At 40.2% G+C, this 21,889-nt stretch overlaps 2 protein-coding genes and 1 long non-coding RNA gene across 10 annotated transcripts in view; 2 read left to right on the forward strand and 1 right to left on the reverse strand.

The window, feature by feature from the left end:
* The window catches only part of FGD5 (FYVE, RhoGEF and PH domain containing 5), a 153,048-nt gene extending 150,579 nt beyond the window's left edge, over positions 1-2,469 (forward strand). For all 3 annotated transcript variants that reach the window (XM_039482230.1, XM_039482233.1, XM_039482231.1), the window contains exon 21: positions 280-2,469. In XM_039482230.1, coding sequence (XP_039338164.1) covers positions 280-316 — 37 coding nt within the window. In that variant the 3' untranslated portion in view covers positions 317-2,469. The remainder of the gene's footprint in view (positions 1-279) is intronic.
* The window catches only part of LOC120369215, a 29,643-nt gene extending 10,127 nt beyond the window's left edge, over positions 1-19,516 (reverse strand). The window contains exons 1-2 of the long non-coding RNA XR_005583002.1: positions 18,746-19,516; positions 18,006-18,126 (exon numbers count right to left, since the gene is read on the reverse strand). This is a non-coding gene — a long non-coding RNA (uncharacterized LOC120369215). The remainder of the gene's footprint in view (positions 1-18,005; positions 18,127-18,745) is intronic.
* The window catches only part of NR2C2 (nuclear receptor subfamily 2 group C member 2), a 67,228-nt gene continuing 63,749 nt past the window's right edge, over positions 18,411-21,889 (forward strand). For all 6 annotated transcript variants that reach the window (XR_005583001.1, XM_039482234.1, XM_039482235.1 and 3 more), the window contains exon 1: positions 18,411-18,716. The gene's annotated coding sequence lies outside the window, so the exon portion shown is untranslated. The remainder of the gene's footprint in view (positions 18,717-21,889) is intronic.

The following is a 21,889-nucleotide window of genomic DNA, read 5'->3' on the forward strand; positions in this document are numbered from 1 at the left end:
GTTATGGAGGTTTGTTTCTCTTCCCCCAATTTGCATGGTCTCATCTCTCTCAACACCCACTCTCAGACAGTCCAAGATTACACAGTACGTCAGTGGCAAAGCTGAGAATGAAATCTAGGAGTCCTGGCTCTCAGGACCCTGTTCTAATCACCAATCTAAATTTCCTCCTTAGACGCAGCTATTATATGCAATACAGTCTTCTCTGCGCCCTGTGTTTTTAATATGCATTGGCTTGATCCACAAAATAAAATCTGGCTCCTCTACTTTTTTCTTTTTCAGGTGGATTGAAGCCATGGAAGAAGCAACCATATTATAGCAGTAATCAATCAAGAGGACTTGGAATAAACTCTCAGATTTCTCTACATTCCCATCAGCCCATTTCTGTTTCAAGAAGCTGAGTAGTGTATTTCAAACACTCTGGCTATACACACACTGGATATGACTGTTTCCAGATTGCTATCTTTCTTTTGCTTCCTTCATTTTAAATCCACTTTTTTTGGCAAGTTGAAAACTTTAAAATACAGAATATTCATAGTCCTCTTTGTCTGTGCGAGTTCAACCTGCGCTATAATTCACTCCCATAATCCCACAGTAAATTAAGTTTTAACATCAAGACAAGAAATAGATACAAATTATTTCTGAACTCACATGGAAGTACTGGCTGACTGTAAGTAACAGGCTCAGTTTTATTTACCCTAGAGAACTATCAACTTTCATTTTGTTGGTTTTGGTGTCTATCATGAAATAAGAAAATGCAGTAAACCATAGATTCTCATTTAAAGCACTTTATTGTTTTATTGTATTACAGCTTCATTTTTTTCAGTGTTTCCAAGGAATTTTGTGGACTGATTTACCACCAGTCCATTAACAAGTGCCAGCATGAAGTCATGCACTGCATACATTAAATTGCTTCCACAGACAATGAACAAATACATGCAATGCACTACGTATGGTCTGCCAGTACTCTAATGGCTAGGATCCAGGGTGATTACTTACCAATTTATAATTTTTCATAAATCACTGTATAATTTATTTAAGTTTCATTTCTTACCACTACAGTACTTTAAAATGCACTGCGGTAGCTCTCCAAACCCACATGCTGAATACCGTTTTCCCCTGTAGATTGTATCTGACTGAAATCCAAAGGATATTTTAATTTATTGTAAGCCTTAAGACAGTTTTCATTTGACACCGGTTGACTTAGTGTTAATTATTTAAATATTTGATAGAATCTTATTTTAAAAAAGCCATGTTGTTACTGCTTTGATAACTTATGATAAATGTCATCAAAACTTTAATTCCTGTTACCAGCATATAGTAATAGATATGCTGGCTGGCTGAAAAACACTTGTCCGAACATGGTCTGTCAAAGTGCTTTGGAATTCCTGTGGCTAAATGCTACTGTGCAGATCCCCAGGTGCTGTACATCAACATAGCTCCACTGAAGTCAATGGAGCTATGCTGATTTACACCAGCTGAGGATTTAGCCCTATAGGTTGAGGTTTTTTTTTTTTTAATATAAAGAGAAAAAAGCAATGTTATAAATATTGTAATAAAATGATTTAATGTCATACACTTCTCCTAATACTAGACTGAGGAATAGAATGGCAGTTATGGTTAAAGTAGATCTTTGTATAAAATACAACAATCAAAGATTTACTTACATTAAAATATGTTTTCAGGGGAAAATGTTTATTACTAGCATTTTTTATATTTTTCTTCTGTAATTTGAATCAAAACCTGAATTTCTGGTTCAAATGGTGACTGGTTAGAATTGTCCATATTTTTTAAAAGTTTACAAAATGTATTCAGGTGAAACTAAATAGTCAGTTCTGTTCACCATTTGAAAAAATAATTACAAGTTTAAAAAAATCAAATATGGACCTAATCTATCAGTGCAATGCAGTGGTGTAGTTTTGTTGATACATCTCAATATCTGATACTCTGTTGCATAAAGCACAGTCATATGCAAAGAGGAATTAATTATAAAAAGAATAAAGCTTTTGTATTATCTTATAAGTGGGTAAACTCCAATGTTAACTCTGTACATTTTGTGTTACAACTATGGCCTTGCTTCCATTAGACTGTAAATGTTTTCTTTTGTTTTAATTTTTTTCCCTTTAAAAATCATTTGTTGGATTTGCACTGACAAAAACAAAGAATGTTAAATACAAAGTATAACAAATTTAAATCACTAACCAAGGTTTCAAAAAAACTGTGCTACAAATAACAGTATTATGAACATTTAGGTGCTGACATTTAGGCCCAGATCCTCAAAAAGGTATTTAGGCACCTAACTCTCTCACTGAAATCAATGGAAATTAGGCCCCTAACTACCTTAAACGATCTGGGCCTTGGTGACTTGTATGAAGTTTTCAGTAACTGACAGGAAATGAATACATGAAAATATTTTGTTGTAAAAAAATACAGTGCTATTAAACTTCTTGTTTTAAGTAACGTGGAAAAATTAAAAAGCAACATACAATTCCACTTTCACTGGTTTTTCCTTTACATTTTTATTAATTAGTACATTATTATTTTCTTCCTTTTTCCACCTTAGCATTTCATACACTCCTATGGTATTAACTAGCACTTACTTTGAGGCTGTTGTGTCCAAATCTCTAAAAATGGGAATCTCCAATACCACCAATTTTGAAAAGGAGAGAACGAAGGATGGGTCCAATAGTTAGGATATTAGTTAGGACTAGGGTGACCAGATATCCCGATTTTATAGGGACAGTCCCGATAATTGGGGCTTTTTCTTATATAGAGGCCTATCAGCCCCCCTGCCCCAATTTTTTACACTTGCTATCTGGTCACCCTAGTTAGGACATGAGAGAACTGGGTTCAAGTCCCTGCTTTGCCATAGACTTCCTATGTGACCTTGGGCAAGTCACATTAGCCTCTGACTACATTTTCCATCTGTAAAATGAGGATTACAGCACTTCCCTACCTCACAGGTAGGGTGCTACCCAAATCCATGGCTGTGAAAAATGCACCCTGGACTGCGAAATCAAATCTCCCCCATGAAATCTAGCTATTGTAGGGAAGTAGGAGAGGCAGGGTTTGGGGTACCCCAGCCAGGGGCTCCTACCATGCACTGGGCTCTAATTACTAGTCCTACTGGGTCTGGTGAGGAATGGGACTTCCTCTTTCCCTGCACAACCACTCACCGGGGGGGGAGAATATCAGACCCACCTCTGGGTACCTTCCCTGGCTGCAGGAAGCTCCATGGCTGCTGCCTTCAAAGGCCCAGCTCTGAAAGCAGCGCAGAAGTGAGGGTGTCAATCCCACGACCCTCCTACAACGGCTTTAAAATCCCCTTTTTGGTTAGGACCCCCACAGTTACAACACTGTGAAGTTTCAGATGTAAACATCTGAAACTGGGAAACTATTTTTAAAATCCATCATGAAATTGAACAAAATGGACCATGAATTTGGTAGGACCTTACTCATAGGGGTGTTGAGGATAAACACATTAAAGATTGTGAAGTGTTCTCATACTATCATAATAGGGAGCCTATAAGTACCTATGATAGGATAGCTCAGCTCCAGGACAGTAGTGGTGCTCGGGAAATGGGGAAAAAGGCTACCACCAGAGCCTAATTTTTCAAAAATAATGATTGGGTGCCTGAATGGAGACACCTTAATAGGTCCTACTTTTCAAAAGGCAGGTGCTCTACACTTTCTAAAAGTAATCATCTTCAGAGCAGAGTGTTATTTCTAAGGTAGCCTGCATTCAGTGCAGTCAGACCGGCTGCAAATTGTTATCAGGGAATACATCCATCAGTTTTAAAGCATTTTACTACTACTGACGAAATTATATGCATAGACAGAGTCATCAAAAGGCACATAGTATTTGTTTCTCTGATATGAGATCTTTCCTTTCCTGCAGATTACAGAGTAAATTGCTCTTAATCTTATTTCATGAATGCTAAGTGATTTGGCTCAAAGTCTGCACCTCAAATTTGAGTAATCCCTTCATTAGGAAGGGAAGAAATGGAATGGAAATATTCATCTTTGTGTTCCTTTGCCCAACACAAATGTAACAGAAGTGACAGTTCAGCCTACCAAGGATGGAGTATTGCCACATATTCACATGCCTACACTGGAATATAATGCTTGAATAAGGGCAATGGGAAAACAAAATAAAAAGAAAGCAACAGCTCAAGTCTTCAAATCTGGGGCTTTTATACATTTGACAGCTAACTTCAAAGCAGTTTCAGAAAGAAACCAGCACACACCTTTAAGTACTTCTCAAAATCATTCAATCTACAAGGCTGAATTTTTGCTCACAGTCAGATCCCTGAATGATCCTGTGAAGGCATTTCCTTTAAAACTCCCAATGTCACCTGCATTCCAAAAAAGACATGTTTGTAGCAAACTGAGACAATGTAGCATGAGTGTTAGGGTGGAGAGGGGTACATCAAGTCTGAAGTTGGTAGGAGAGGTCTTCAAGTAGAAAGAGATCTTAACATAATGCTGTAACCACGTTTAGTCTATATTTCGCAGGACTCTGTTCCCTCTAGAGAACCGCCTCCCACCTATCACCAGCACTTTGGGCATGGATGTAAAAGACCGTTTTAGTACAGACAGACAAAAAGGAAGGGGAAGATTTCATTCAATTTCAGTCTAACTCTTTATCCCTACTGGACCGAGTCTCACGCACACTTATACAGCAGGCAGAAATGACCTTAATTTGAGTTAAACCAGTAATCCAGACTGGGATTAGTGTTGGTAAATCCCTTTTACAAAAAGGTGCATCATCTCAGAACAGAGGCATTTAAAACCTTGGTTTGGCCTCTGCTGCCTCTATGCCCCTCTAAGTTACATACATCTCAGTTATGTCCCTCCTGATTTCCTTGTGGATAATAACTGTCTCCACTTTGTTATAATCTCTATCACCAGTTATTCTCTTTTGTACCTTTTCAAATGTTGCTATTATAGTTCTTGTAATAAGGCACCCAAAACTGTGCCCAATACATCAGACACTTTGTCAGTGGCAGTGATCTGATGTCATTCCAGTGATTTAGTCCAACATTCTGTTTGCTTTGTTAACTGCTGAAAGACATTTTAACTGCTATAACAAGCAGTCTTTTTACCTACATCTTGCAGTATGTGCCCACATAAAACTTTTTTTAAAATCCTCTTCAGTTTTTTCCATGCCAAATTATATAAGCCACTTGTGCGTCTAGCTCAGCACTTTTTCTTGTTGCTTTGAAGCTATTCTCCTTCCTCTTGGCACTAACACTGTTGATATGTACATATCTGTAAATATGTACACCTTCTCATAAATCCCTTCTCTTAGATTATTACTGGCTACCACTCCCCAGGACTCATGCTATGCCATATATATTAACATTGGGATAGATTCAGATAGCTTTGCTTAAGGTGAACAGCACTACTCCACAAGCAGTCCCATTTGCATCCCTATTTAAAAAGAGCCCAAATGAAGAACAAATTACAGAGTTATGTGAATTGTATCACAGGAATACCACCAGTGTCACTGATTAAGAACAAAATGGCCTTAAGCCACGTTTGTGGACTGCTCCCGGCATCAGTGCAGCCCTGGGACAAATTACAACAGTTTCAGAGGCTGTTTAACTTACGGCAGACTCCCCACAGCTTTGCAGTCCAATCACCGATATGCCTGATCTGGTTCTGGCTTGCCTGTACAATGGGATGTATGGGTAGGGGTACAGTAGAACTATGTACACTAAACATATGTTGCTCCTGCCCCAGGGATCCCCCTAGGGGCTACTACAGACCCCACAAACTGGGGCAGCATACAAAGAACTAGAATCTTGGGTGAATTTTAATGCTCATGAAAATGAAATGTCAAAGCGCAGGGGGTTAAATCTGCCAGTGCAACTCGGGGTGCTTATCTGCAACACCAAATTATTAGAACAACAGTCCTCTTTTTAGCCCACTTCCAAACTGCATGTGGAATAGGGTAAAGAATGAGGTAATGTGAACAAATGTCATCTGGACTTTATACTGAGACTACTAAAATCTTCTTTCACTTGTGACTACCTTGATAGAACCAAGGCTCTGTACTCAGCCCAGGATCTAAAGCCAGTAGATCCTGAACTTCCAAACTCTCTATGTATGTAACTATATTCACATATAAAAACCATGGAACTACTCACATGAGTGAAGCTATTCTCATGTGTAAGTGCTGCAAGATCAAGCCCTTAATCTCAGCAATCTCTAGGAAACTACTGGGAATTTTTAAAAATACACATGAAACTGCAGGATGGGGTTCATCTGGTGTGGTTGGGTGCTGGGGAGGGGGAGTAAGGGACTCTGTAATATTTGACAGTTTATTTTAGTACAGCAGTCAAACATGTGTTGGGTGTGATTTTGGGAGAGATAATTTAATTGCAGACATCAAGCTTCTTTTTGCCCTGCATGCAGTTTACCTGAGCAGATTTTATGAGCTGCACCTCCTTCCTAAACAGTAATGGTCTGACAAGGTGTCTATTAATTCTCCGCTGTAACCCTTATGAAATCTGTATCTTGCACTGAAAAACTAAGCCAATGTTAGTACTAACCTTTATGAAAAGGATGACAAAATACTCCGTATTATGTTAGGCATCAAAATTCACACCAATTAATATGACTTTTCAGTGGACCATAATTAGAAGGGGTGTAAGTGTATATGGCATATAACCTATATTAGCATAAAGGATCATAAGAAAGCAAGATTAAGCACTATACACAGAATGGTTCCTAAACCACGGGTGGAGAGGATACAATACTTACTGGTGGGAAGACAAGCCGTATTGATTGGGCATCATGTGAACCTTCTACGTACTATACCTAATTCACAGTAGAGCTAGTCAGAATTTTTTTTAACAAAAGCCTATTTTGATGAAAAAGATGTTTTCGCAAAGCCAAAAAATTTCATGGAGACAAATTTTGACTACGTTTTCAATGAGGTTTCTTAGGTCCAGGATGATGTTAAAGAGACCTGAATTTAAACAACCACCATCACAACCACCACCACCACCAAAAAAAAACAAAAAACAAAACACCCCAACCCTGACTTCTGACACAATTGTGTTTCATAAAAACATTTAAGTTTTGTTTCCATCCCACTATAGAATGAAAACAAGTTTCAAGGCCTTAAAAGTGGTCATGAAAAGGAAGTGTTGTTTTCCAACCATTTCTAATATCACCACTATGTTTTGCAAATGAGACTTTTAAAAATCAGAGTTTGTAGCCCTGTTCACACGTTGGTAAGTGAGTGTTGGAGCTATGCTCTGTGACGAAGATTGCTTTAGGACTTTTATTCATGGGATACATTTCTCCACTGTTTTCCTTTCATTTTTATGTCCTTTTCTCCCTCGTTAACATGCCCAGACCACGAAAATGGACATCAATTTTAAAAGGAATTATATGGACATCTTAAATAAACTGATAACACTTTACACAGCCTTTTATCTTACTAGTTGAAAAGGGGCCAGATCAATCAGAAAATGCACTATTGTTGTAATCAAGTTGCTAACAGACAGTGCCCTCATAATGAATGAACCACAGGAACTGGAAATAATTTGAACCCCACACTGACACTCCCAACAGAATAAAAGTACTGCATCGTCTCAAATGAGTTTGTCATGCTGAGAGGTCATATATGCAGGTGAGTGTTGGGGTACACTGAATGGACAGTGACTAAAAAGTTGCACTGCTGGTGCTTTTGGTTTACCATTTCTGTAGACAAAGGAATTTAGTTTCTAGGGATGATAATAGATCATTAACAAGCACTAAACGTATTACAAAAAAATCTCTCATGATACAAGAAATTACAACAAGAGGGAACAATTATTTCCACACTATTGCTTGTGGTATTTCACTTCAAAAATGCAGCTCACTGTAACATACTGACAAAGAGCAAAGATTTGTTTAGAAATAAGAACCTCACTCCCATGGCTAGCAAAGAAGATAGTAACAAGATCTACCGCCTCATCCAAAGCCTACTGAAGCCAATGGAAAGACTCTTCGGGTAGGTCTACACTGGAATAAAAAAAAACCTGCATAGCATGACCGTGGCTTGCTGAGGTTAGCTAACTCAGGCTCACAGAGTTAAAAATTGCTGTGTAGACATGTGTGCTGCAGCTGCAGCCCAGGCTCTAGGACCCTCTCCCCTCACAGGGTCCCGGAGCTCCGGCTGCAGCCCAACCTCTACACAGCAATTGTACAGCCCTGCAGCCCAAGCCCAACTTAGCTGACCCAGGCCAACCACGGATATATCCTTACTGGCTTCAATGAGAGTTGAGTCAGCGCCCTAGCATCATGTTCTCTTCCCAATAAGTTTATTTTTTCTTTGTTAAGAAAGCAGTTCTGAAACCGTTTAGGGTTTGCTTAATATGACTATTTAATATTTGGTTTAAAAAACAGAATTCAAATTAATATTGGATCAATTCTGTAGCAGATCTACAAGCTCCAGGAATACTGTCAGCTGTTATTCCTTGTAACGAGAAGTCTTTAGTCTACCATCAATATTGCCTTTTCCTTTCCCAAATATTCTTAGAAAACAAATCAGTTTAATAAAAATAGAATTGTCCAATTGTACTATGAGTGCCATAATCCAATATCTGATACAACTGCTCCTTCCTTTTCTTCTTAAACTAGAGTGATAAAGATCCAGAAATTATGGGACTGAGACAGGAATTGCTGGGTGAAATTCTACCGTTTTATGCAGGAAGTCAGACTAGATCAGGGGATCGCAAACTGGGGATCAGGACCCCTCAGGGGGTCATGGAGGGGTTGCAAGCTGTCAGCCTCCACCCCAAACCCCACTTTGCTTCCAGCAATTATAATGGTGTTAAATACACAAAAAAGTGTTTTTTAATTGGGGGGGGTCCACACTCAGAGGCTTGCTATGTGAAAGGGGTCACCAGTACAAAAGTTTGAGAACCAGTGGACTAGATGATTACAAAGGTGGCTTCTGTCCTTAATCTATAAATCTAGAAACCCCTTGTACTGTTGTGTTTATTTTTTATAGTGCCCACAAGTATAGTAGATGCATCACAGAAGACGTACAAAGACGTGGTCTCTCCCCCAGAGCATCTATAATCTAAATAGAAGATGTGACACAATGAGACGACACATAGGGAAGGGATGAGGGGAAAAAGGCATATAACAATAGTCCCACAAACATTTTATTTTTGCATATGCACACCTTGATAGTTCTTCAAAGTGTATATGTATACATACAGAGATATGTAAAGATTAACCAAAATGGCATTATTGGCTCACTTCTTGTGTTTCTGATGACCTGTTGTTCCACACTGAGAACTGCCCCTTTGAACACCTAGGTATGAATTGAACACCTAGGTATATCACACCATGTCAATCCGTTACATACTTTTTACTGTCAAAAACACTGATTTCAGATCTACAGAAAATACACACAGAGAAGCTACAATCTTCTTCTCCCAGTAAACAAAGTTTGTTTTAAGGTGCTAGCAGACAATCAAGATAATAAATTAATTTGATCAAGTTGTCCCAGCAACTAAAAGACAAATTATCTAGAGCAATCCATGCAAATTATAGACAAATCTTTTTTCAAGTCTACTCAAATAGTATTATTGGTGTAATGAAGAGGGAAAAGCAATAAAGAAATTACTGAATAATTAGGATACTGGTGTGTGTGTGTGTGTGTGTGTGTATACACACACACACACACACACACACACACACATATACACACACACACACACACATATATACACACACACACACAAAATAGACAATGAATGCCTTTCATGAATCTATGCAAACTGAGAATGCTAGAGTTCAATAAGAACATAAGCATTCCCCAATCATTTGCAGTACGTCAAGACAGGCTGATGCATTTTAATTTAATTTTAAATGAAGTTTTAAACATTTTAAAAACCTTATTTACTTTACATACAACAATAGTTTATATTATAGACTTATAGAAAGAGACCTTCTAAAAGCATTAAAATGTATTACTGGCACACAAAACCTTAAATCAGAGTGAATAAATGAAGACTTGGCACACCACTTCTGGAAGGTTGCCGACCCCTGGTCTATAGAAAGGGTTGCCTAACACTTTTCATTATAACAGCCTGTTTTCAGTTACTTAGAGCTTTGCCCAACTTAAACCATTTAGGCTGAAATTTTCCATACTAAACATCTGCCTCATTCTAAAAACGGTTTTGTTTTTTGGAATTTAGGAAGTTTCACGAAAAACTGTTTAGACCGTTCTGAGAAAGAGGCTAAGGAAAACTCATATTTTGCCATGTTAAATAATCATTACAACCACTTCATTGAGGGGACATTTTGGCATCAGGCATCAGAAATGAAAGGAAGGAGATTTTTTTCTGCGCTTAATGTTCCTCCTGCAGTGGAAAAAGAAAGCATCCTAACTCAAATGAAGAATGGTAAACACCATGGGCAGACAGTAGGACAAGCTAAAGGGTGTGTAGGCTGGAAGAATAATACAAATACAGGGGAAAACAAGGAAGAGGAGGAAAACAGGGACAGAGGACCTATCGCCACTAGACTAGAGCACGTTCCCCTCCAAGCCTCAAACAGAATCCAGAATTGTTAAGTCACAAAATTCCCCTGCTTTAAACAAACGTCTTTGAAACCCACTAGCAAAATGTATGTGCCATCCACCTCTAGTGCCTTGCCCACTTAAAAGATAATAGCCTACTGCCACCATCATCAGTTACTCTGTTATTTCAATTGGTAGAAGTCTGTGCTGTGGTATTAAAGGTTCCAAATTTGCTGGTGACTTATACAGAGATTTATATGGTTTCACATAATAGAATTAATTTTTGCTTAACTATCTTGTTTTTTCAAAAAGTAACCAAAAAAACTACAGTAAAAGAATGTTATGGCTGCACTGTCAGGCACTCAGAAGTCAGGAAGTGCCTGCATTAAAGTCAACTGTAAAGCCATAATTTGCCTATGAAAATGCACTGTGATAAATCTTTCATTATATGATCACATACTACTTTTTCCACATGACCCCTTCTCTCACTGAAGGCATACTTAGAAATTACCCATTCAATCATCACAGTAGTTTTCAACCTGTGGTCTGTAGACCCACACATGTTTAAGATTTCCAAAGGGGTCTGTACCTCCATTCAAAATTTTCTGTGGGCCCACAAATGACAAAAAAGGTTGAAAATCACTGAATTAGCACAATATATCCTGTGCACTGAATGAGAAAAAGGTCCTGTGGAAGAAACATTGAACAAAAGACTATCAGTAATACATATGCACGAGGGGACCAAATTAAGTTTGCAGTGCTGTATATCCCTCACTCCTGTGACACCTACTGTTGTGTAGTCAACATACCAATTGGCCATTTTGAATTTTACAAAGAACTCCAAAAAATATTCCTACAAATATTGTTGACACACTAGGTGGTATGGCTAGTTTCAAAGCATTGAATGATATCTGCAATAAAGTATTACATCACAAGTAACAAATTTTGGCTAAAAGTTGTTCCTTGTCATTGACTAACAGCCTGGAGATAATAATGGGTGTCACTTTACTTTTTACCTGAGATGTTATTGCAGCAGTACAGCAGGAGTAAGAAGGAACAATAGGCAATAATGGAACACTATCAATGAGATGTATAAAATATAAAGCTTAGTACTGCATAGGACATTTGGCATAAAGTCAGCATGTTCTGAGGACAAATATAATATATATACACTGCAGCTGTATGAGTGTCTATTTGATTAATCTTTCCTAATTACTGACAAATTCTGCAGGGATTTTTTCATTAAACAATCTCTACCTGTAAGCATTCTATTGTATGATATGGCTATGATGTACCCTAAAGTAACTGAATTGTCAGACTTTCTTCAACCATTAGGTCTTTAGAACTAGCTCAGCTACTGCTATTATCACATTTCAATTACCTTTTTGTTTTTTAAATATACGGCAACACAAATTGTCTCAAGTAGCAAAGAGACAATGGAACTACCCTATAAAGTTTTTAATATACCACTGTGTCCAACAGAGACAAAACTCGGCTTGTAGTGAAATGTGCAATTCTACAGACGGTATCTCCAATTTCACAAGTTCTATTTGTTCAAGAGATTTAGCTCCATTCTGACAGATATTGTATTGTAACCACTGCTAGAATATTTTGTGCAAGACAATATTAAATAGTTCCTATTCAGTTTTCTTTCAACTGACTGTCCAGAACATATTCTTTATTATAATGCCTTCAGACTTGTTTAGTATGGCATATAATTTTCCACAATAAGTTTATTACATATTCATTTCCAGTATCAGTCTCATAATATTTATCTGATAAACAGAAATGGTTTAAAGATGTGTTTTGGTCTTCTGTGCCCTCAAGCAGTATTAGTAGTTCATTCAATCATTTACAAAATTCAAAGCTACATGAGAATTTGCTTCAACACATTAGCTCAAGTTCAATATCCTGCCTCTGATAGTTGCCCTGACCTTCGGATTTAAAATTAAATAAAAAATTAATGAAATGCATGTATACTCAATTGTACAATGCAGTAAGATATGACCTTATGGACACTGTATTAGTTTAAACCCTGAAACATGAGATTTGATTAAACCTTTTCGTACCAAATACGATTATTAATTTACTTACTACAGGTCATATTCAACTTTTAGGAAAAACATCTGCACTGTTTAAATATATGACCTCTGTTACCACAAGTGCACCTCTTAAACAGGCAGTGCACTCAGCCACACCTGCAGGGGGAACCAACCTACTATCAGTGGTGTACAGATGCTCTATGGCAGTGGTATGTGTACCCCTGGGGGTACGCAGAGGTCTTCTAGGGAGTACATCAACTCATCTAGATATTTGCGTAGTTTTACAACAGGCTACATAAAAAGCACTAGCAAAGTCAGTACAAAACAAAATTTCAAGCAGACAGTGATTGTTTATACTGCTCTATATACTACTATACACTGAAATGGAAGTACAATGTTTATATTCCAATTGATTTATTTTATAAGGTAAAAATGAGAAAGTAAACAATTTTTCAGTAATAGTGTGCTGGGACACTTTTGTATTTTTCTAAGCAAGTAGTTTTTAAAGTGAGGTGAAACTTGGGAGTATGCAAGACAAATCAGACTCCTGAAAGGGGTACAGTAGTCTGGAAAGGTTGAGAGCCCTTGCTGTATAGTCACTACACTGTGTGCGCATCATCCATACCTAGCCCATAGTGTTGTGACCCATTCAGGGCCATAGTGGGGTAAGATTTCTATACTGATACAAATATTAATTTAGCTGAGTGACACCGTGTTCTCATATTGTGGAAGATTTTTTTTTCTTACATAAACAAAAAAGTTTCCATAGTCCCTTTAAGTCTCCTTAATGTAAACTATTTAGCAAAGCATCTCAAACTGATTAATATGAATTAGCAAGATTCTACTGTTTCTTTTCATGTGATACTGACATTATCAAAGAATATTGTTCTTATACCTTAGTTACAATTTTTTTTTTGAAGAACAGAATTGTTTGTTGCATGTAAAGACTGAGGAGAAAATAACATTTGCTTAATATGTTGATTTGACAAATTTGTAAATAAAAAAGCAACATCCCACTGTGACAAATATCCCTTACTTATTACTTATGAGTTTATTAATTAAGACTTTCACACACCTTAGAAGTTATTTAAGAAAATACAATGGCGGATAAAATTTTCAATACAGTAAATATCCTGAGATGGGGGTGTTTATAGCCCTGCTCGTGGACAAGAAAAAAAAGTTTAATAGAATGTCTGCTAAACTGTGATCAGACCCCCAACCGGTTAATAATTCAACAGAATATTAGAAATCCCACCCAACATTGATCTCCGATTTAATTGGTGGAGCAAGGAAAATATTTTTGTTAAATGCTTTGAAAAAAGCAATCTTTGCAGCAAAAACTCTATCAATCAATAACATCTATAATTTATAGTTTGTAATTTTCATCACCTTGGAAACTGCCTCCCATTGAATAAAAGTCCATACTTAGTTGAATGACAAATACTGAAGTGAAACTTAACACCACAGACAAAACAATTTAACTCACTTTTACCAAAAGACAAAATGATTTTAGTCTTATTTTTCCTCTTCTATTGTTAGATAACAATAGCTAATAAAAAGGGTAACCAAACATTTGAATTTGCCATGGTTTACATGAAAAACAACAAGGTGTGTGTGGGTTTTAAGATACACTCATTAGAGTAAAGGCTACCCATTGTACCTTCCACTGCCTTAAGCGAGAGTTTTCCCCAAGTAAAAGCTGCAGTTATGAGTCTGAGGAGCATGGCTTTGGTGCACTGTTAAGCATAAAAGAACAGGCAGAATGCTTAAAGGCAGTCAAACAAGAATCTTGTGGTTTTGGTATGTATGTTTTAGGGAGCAACCTTCCTAACTACAAGGCCAAGGTGCTGACAATATAGTAAAGCAGAACACTTATTATTTCTGTATTACTGTAGACCTCAGGACCTGTGGTCATAGAACAGGACTCCCTTGTGCTAGGCAGTGCAGAAACAGGAAAGCTGATGGGGGAGAAGGGGAAGAGAGTCCCTGCACCAATTTAAGTATAGGCCAAGAGATAACATATTGATATATAAAGACCAAGGGGGAAGTAACAAGGAAACAATGAGACAGTAGTAGACAGCAACACAGTACAATACAGTAAAAGAAATCAACTTGAGCTAAATCAATAAGACACTCCAACCAAAATAAAAGTGTCCAACACAGTGACTGCACCAATTTAACTTAATCAGTTTCTGAGCTAATGTATTAAAATGTGTGTAATTCTCTCATGTGACAGGCCTCTAATAAAGCTTTTCCATCATAACTAAAATACTTCATACAATGAAAAATACCCTCTCCCCTCATTAAACCCTCTTCACCCCCAGAAAAGAGACAACCCAACTTGAAGCAGTTACAAAACATTTATAAAAATGCATTACATAAATACACTGACTAGTTTTTGAAGACTTTACTTTTATGTGTGTATTCAGAGACTAGGTCTATACACAAGATGCCTTTCTGCTATGACAGCCAAGATTTGGTAAAGGGAGGAAAGAAGTGGGTGAATAGAAATAGAGTAAACTGTTAATCCAGGAGTCTTACCTAGACACATGGTTCTAATGTGTTTTGAGGAGGTTTTGGAAGAAATTGATAAACTAAACAGTAATAAGTCACCAGGACCAGATGGTGTTCACCCAAGAATTCTAAAGGAACTCAAATGTGAAATTGCAGGACTCCTAACTGTCGTCAGTAACCTATCATTTAAATCTGCTTCTGTACCAAATGACTGGAGGATAGCTAATATGATGCCAATTTTTTAAAAGGGCTCCAGAGGAGACCCTGGCAATTACAGACCGGTAAACCTGACTTCAGTACCAGGCAAACTGGTTGAAAAATATAGTAAAGAACAAAATTGTCAGACACCTAGATGAACATAATTTGTTGGGGAATACTCAACATGGTTTTTGTAAAGGGGAATTATGCCTCAGCAATCTACTAGAATTCTTTGAGGGGGTCAACAAGCATGTGGACAAGGGGGATCTAGTGGATATAGTGTACTTAGATTTTTAGAAAGCCTTTGACAAGGTCCATCACCAAAGGCTTTTATGGAAAGTAAGCGGTCATGGGATAAGAGGGAAGGTCCTCTCATGGACTGGTAGCTAGTTAAAATATAGGAAACAAAGGGTAGGAATAAATGGTCAGTTTTCAGAATGGAGAGAAGTAAATAGTGGTATCCCCCAGGGGTCTGTACTGGGACCAGTCCTGTGCATATTCATAAATGATCTGGAAAAAAGCGGTAAACAGTGAGGTGGCAAAATTTGCAGATGATACAAAACTACTCAAGATACTTAAGTCCCAGGCAGACTGCGAAGAGCTACAAAAGGATCTCTCAAAACTGGGTGACTGGGCAACAAAATGGCAGATGAAATTCAATGTTGATAAATGCAAAGTAATGCACATTGGAAAACATAATCCCAACTATACATATAAAATGATGGGGACTAAATTAGCTGTTACCACTCAAGAAAGAGATCTTGGAGTCATTGTGGATAGTTTCTCTGAAAACATCACCTCAATGTGCAGAAGCAGTCAAAAAAAGTGAACAGAATGTTGTGAATCATTAAGAAAGGGATAGATAAGAAGACAGAAAATATATTCCCTCTATATAAATCAATGGTATGCCCATGTCTTAAATACTGTGTGCAGATGTGGTCGCCCCATCTCAAAAAAGATATATTGGACTTGGAAAAGGTTCAGAAAAGGGAAACAAAAATGATTTGGGGTATGGAACAGCTGCCATGAGGAGAAATTAACAAGACTGGGACTTTTCATCTTAGAAAAGACACGATTAAAGGGGGATTTGAAAGTGGTTTATAAAGTAAATGAGGAAATGTTTACTCCTCGTAACACAAGAGCTAAGGGCCACCAAATGAAATTAATAGGCAGCAAGTTTAAAACAAACAAAATAAAGTATTTCCTCACACAATGCACAGTCAACCTGTGGAACTCCTTGCCAGAGAATGTTGTGAAGGCCAAGACTATAACAGGGTTGAAAAAAATAGATAAATTCGTGGAGGATAGGTCCATCAATGACTTTTAGCCAGGATGGGCAAGGATGGTGTCCCTAGCCTCTGTTTGCCATAAGTTGGGAATGGGCGACAGGGCATGGATCACTTGATGATTACCTGCTCTGTTCATTCCCTCTGGAGCACCTGTCATCAGCCACTTTCAAAAGACAGGATACTGGGCTAGATGGACCTTTTGTCTGACCCAGTGCGGCCATCCTTATGTGAATCAAGAGTATTAGCCTCTCTTCACTGAAGTAAAAAACTACATGTGCCTTGTCTCCACTACGATTTTAAAGAGATCTCTCACTGTAATTTACACCTTTTCTGGCTGCAAAGACATAGCTTTTTAAGGTTTCATGAGCAAACTATGCTGAGTAAAAGCACAGGGCATCTCCCTCTTCAACTGTTTTCACTAGTATGTATGTATGTATAAAGAAAGAAAGTGTATTTTCCAATATAGAGCTCCTCATTGTAAAAGGCACACCTTTTTACTGGTGAAGACACAGCATGGAAGTACATCTACACAGTTAACTCATACTCATTTAGACATATGCTAACTAGTTAACGTTCATAGAATCATAGACTATCAGGGTTGTAAGGGACCTCAGGAGGTCATCTAGTCCGACCCCCTGCTCAAAGGAGGGCCAATCCCCAGACAGATTTTTGCCCCAGATCCCTAAATGGCCCCCTTAAGGATTGAACTCACAACCCTGCGTTTAGCAGGCCAATGCACAAACCACTCAGCTAATCCCCCCTCAAAGAAAGAACTGAATTCAAGGAGAGTCCTCAAGAGATGCCTTCTGAAGTTGTCTGGGGATATCACAAGGGACAATGTTGCCAGCAGGAGTCCAATAGCAGTGAAGCCATGACAGCACAGGTTTCAGTGCAGGCTAGCTGTTTCAGTAACTAGTACCAAGCATCCCTGGTAGGCTTACACTGTCTACACTGAAGACTGTGCTGCTGCAGCTTCACTGCTACTGGTATGCCTGTTAGGGCTGGTCTACGCATAAAACGCTGCTGTGTTTCAGTGAAGACACTGCCTACATAGACAGGAGGGGTTCTCCCATTGGCATAGGTAATTCACCTCCCCCCAGAGGCAGTAGCTATGTCAACGGAAGAATTTTCCCATCGACCTAGCGCTGTCTACACTGGCGGTTAGTTCAAGTTTAACTGTGTCACTCACAGGTGTGGATTTTTCACACTCCTTACTGACACGCAGTTATACTGACCTAATTTCCTAGTGTAGACCAGGCCCCTAGACTAAAGGTATCTTGACTATGCCTACTCATGCTGCAGTCACACCTCTGATTGCTATGCAGACACCACAGGAAAGCTTTGGGACGCATCCACATTGGCCTTTACAAACACATAGCCCACCTTAAGTTCATAGACAACCAGTTATCTCGAAGTAGCAGAGTACACACAAACCTTATGGGTCAGGAGGTAAACCATGACTGCCCACAGTACCAGTCTGGGATAAAGGGTTTCTCCTCACACCAAGGTGATAAGGGTGATCTTCACGTCTAGGACGTCTCCTCGGATGCTCTCCCTGCCACAACAGTAACTGGAGGAATGAATGCATCTGCCCACCCCAACCAAACAACAAATGGGGAGTTTGACACACGCAGCTTTCCACAGTCTGAGCCACCTCTCCAGCAGCACGAGTGCGCTGGAAGCACCGCATACCACACACTCCGCGCCGCTCCTTCCCCGTCTCCAGCAAGGCCGGGGAGAGGCGACAGAAGGGGGGCGGGAAAGCGCCTATCCAGCCCCCGGGGCCGGCTGGAACGTTGGTGTGGGAACGTTCCATCCAGGCGCTCAGGTAGCCCCTCCCCGCCGCTGCCGTCCCCCGGCCCCGCCCCGCGAGGCGGCTGGAGGAGGGGGCTGTGGCCGGCGTGGGGCTGGGAAGAGGAAGCGGGGAAACGCTCCCAGGCGGCAGCAGCGGCGGGCGGGGTCACGAACTCTGACCTTTCACAGGGGCACGGCACAAAACCAAAACAACCCCCCCCACTAACAAATAACACTACCCGAGCCCCCCCCTACCCCCCGCCCTCTCGGGCCCGTCGCCCAGCACCGCTGCCTAACAGGCCCGGTTGGACCCGGGTCACCGTCGGGGCACGTTTGGCGCCAAAGCCTGAGGTAAACTGTTTTTTTCTAAATCAAAATACCCCGCGCCGGCTGATCTTAACGGGGCCGGGCGGCGGGATCGCGGCCGGGCCAGGCCGCCCCTGGGAAAAGAGCACGCGCGCTTTAAGCGGCTGGGGCCCGGCTTCGCGGGCACCCTGGTTCGGATTCCGGGTCTCGGTGGTAGCGGAGAGCCGGCCGTGCCCAGGTCTGGGTGGGCTCACAGGTGGCTCCCTGAAAGGGTCTCTGGGAGCAGCTGGGCCGATCGAGTCGGAGTCCGCTCCGGAGCCGCTCGGCGGAGTCGGGCCCGCCGAGGTTCCGAGCCGGTCTGGCGTTCGTGCGAGCAACTTGCTGTCCGGGCGGGCTGGGTGGCTGCGGGAGAAGGGGTCCGGCCGCGCTGTAGAGAAACCCCGGACACACACAGGGAAGATGGAGTCTGAGCGGGCGGAGGCGGCGGCTTGAACCCGACCCTTTTACCTTTGCCACCGGGAGGGCGGAGGGGAGGGGGCGGTGGGTACTTTGCATACGGGGCCGAGACCGCCGCCATCTTACCGGCCGCTCCCCCACAGCCGTGGCCAGGCCCTTCAGAGCTCGACAGAGAGCACACCGGAGGGGAGGGAGGGTCTAATGGCGGCGGCGCTGCCTGGGACTTGGCCGTCTGCCAGCACCGCCATCTTGTGCTTTTCCGCGTCCCTCGAGTGTTTTTCTTCTTAGACGGGAGGCGGGCCAGGTGGGCTAATTGGCACACCCGTTAGCCAATCCGCTCTTTGGGGCTGGGCAGTTTTGCCTCTAAAATGAGCCGATTGGTTGGGAGAGGAGGCGGGAAAGGGAGGCGTGGTTTCCATGGGCATAGGGCGAAGACGCGCTCTAGACGGCTCAAGTGAGGGGGCGTGGGAAGGGCTGGGATTGCGGCGCCCAGCATTGGCCTGCGGGGTGCACGAGTATAGTGACCAACGGGAAGAGAGCTGCGCTCTGGTCCTGCCTAACTAGTATGCCCCTTCCCTGGGTCCAGCACTGCCAGTTATTTTCTTCCTGCCCTAAGTAGTGAAGTAGCTGGCTCCTGGAGTAACTGTGTTCCACTGCAGGCTTTCAACCTCGACTCCCCAGTCTAACTGAGGAGAACCGTGATGGTCTGTCCTCCTGGATAGTTTGTGACCTGAGCATCAGGTCTGTTGGGACCTACAAGTTCGGATCCCAGCACTGTTGGACTATGTGTCCTTCCTCCCTGAAATCACACAGCTTCACTTCCACCCAGTGGAATAAATGGAGTATTTCACCTGAGTGCTTTGTCACTGCTTTCTTCTGAGACTAAAGATTTGCATTTTTCGTAGAACAAATTTTACACTAAGTTTTTGGTCAACCCTGTGTCCTTTGCTGTGTAATTAGGTGGCTGTTTCTTCCACCTCTGTTGAGACAGCATTAGAGTGATGTACTTTTATGCACAGCATTTTGCAAAGTACATTTGGATCTGTCACAATGAAGGGTGTCACACAACTGTTGACTATGAAAATGGAAGGGGTAGGGAATGAGCTATTTATTCAATATACACACTTCTTGATGACTTGTTTTATTTAGCTGTTAATTTTTTTATAAAATACAAAAGGCACCAGGAATCTCCACTATATGATTAAAAAAACTAATAAGGAGAGGGGAGGCATGAGAGAGATTGCATCCCATGAAACACAAGCCCAGGGTGCCTTGAAGAATTTGTTGCTGAATGGGGTATCTGGTATTCGGGGTCTTTCATATTTGTTACAAAACTAAAAAAATGCGATGAGTACATATTAATATCTGTTCCTCCTGAGCTAAAGATGTTAAATGTCCTGGTGGAAATGGTTTGTAAACTTATATGTACAAATTGAACAGCCTGGGGAAAAAATGGAGAACTAAAAGACAATTCTGAGAAATACAAATACTGTATGGTTTTAACAGAAAACCTGTCTTATTTTTGGCTTTGTTTTGTATTATGTCAAGTATTTTGTCATATTAACATGCAAAATCATTATTTGCACGTGCAACTTACCACATTATTATTCTTATTTTCTAAAACTAATGTATTTTGACATTTATGTCTTTCAACAATGACATTTATTAATTTGGTAGCATTTACTCCATAAGGATTTTTTTCTTTGTGTTGGATAAATGCATTTTTCTGATAGAATTTTGATACAGGTGGTCACATTTTTGGTGTCAATATGCAAATTATTTTAAATATGACTAGCTTGTTCCCAGTAAAATAATAGAGCACAATGTAGGGAGATGAGGCATTTATCCCCATTTAGCAAGTGCTGCTGATACAGTTCTCCAAGTATACTGTGGAAATTTTAGTGCATGGTAGCAGAATCCACATGACAATTTAGGGCGTGGCAGGTTAGTGCACTGTAGATTTATGCCTGTGCTTGCCATGCACAAGTCTTCTTGTAGATGGGTCCTAAGTATGGGTTCCAGAATTGGATGTAATGATGTTAAATAATTTACCCAAGGTCACACAATGCCAATGCCAGAGCCAGGATTATGATTTAGGAGTACCTAGTGTTCACATTCATGTTCAGTTTACTAGATAATGCTGCCTAGTTTAAAAAAACAGTTTTCCAACTGCACATAATCTAGAGATTTTTTTTTTAAAGGAAAGCTTCAGCAAAATTGACGTTCAAAAATCAATTATTTCTGAAAATCTGCAACTTTTGAGTAACTAGGTAACCACACGTTCACGTATTCTTGACTAGATGCAAGTACCATGCGTATGACTGTGTAAATACGTAACTAACAATGTGTGTTCACGAATCAGGCATTTGTACTCATGCATTTGATAGACAACAATTTGTATGCATGCATATGGCTATGTAAATATTCACCGAGCCATGTCCATGCATGAGTCTGGGATTTGTACTCATGTACTTGCTAGACACCCATTTATGTATATGCAAATGATCACATAGCTGTAGGCAGTATAGTCTAGTGGTAGGTCTCTGAACTTGAACTCAGCAGATCTGGTTTCTATTCTTAGCTCTGCCATTGGCCTTCAGAGTGACCTTGGGCAAGTCACTTCACCTCTTGCTCTGTGTCTCTGTTTACCCATCTATGAAATGGGGATAATGATACCATCCTTGCTTTGCTCTATATAAAAACTAGATATTATTACTTATTTATTACTATTACTGAAACTCAGTGTCTGCCAGAAAATAACA

This window comes from Mauremys reevesii, linkage group 7, assembly GCF_016161935.1.
Source record: "Mauremys reevesii isolate NIE-2019 linkage group 7, ASM1616193v1, whole genome shotgun sequence".
Taxonomy (NCBI): Eukaryota; Metazoa; Chordata; order Testudines; family Geoemydidae; genus Mauremys; species Mauremys reevesii.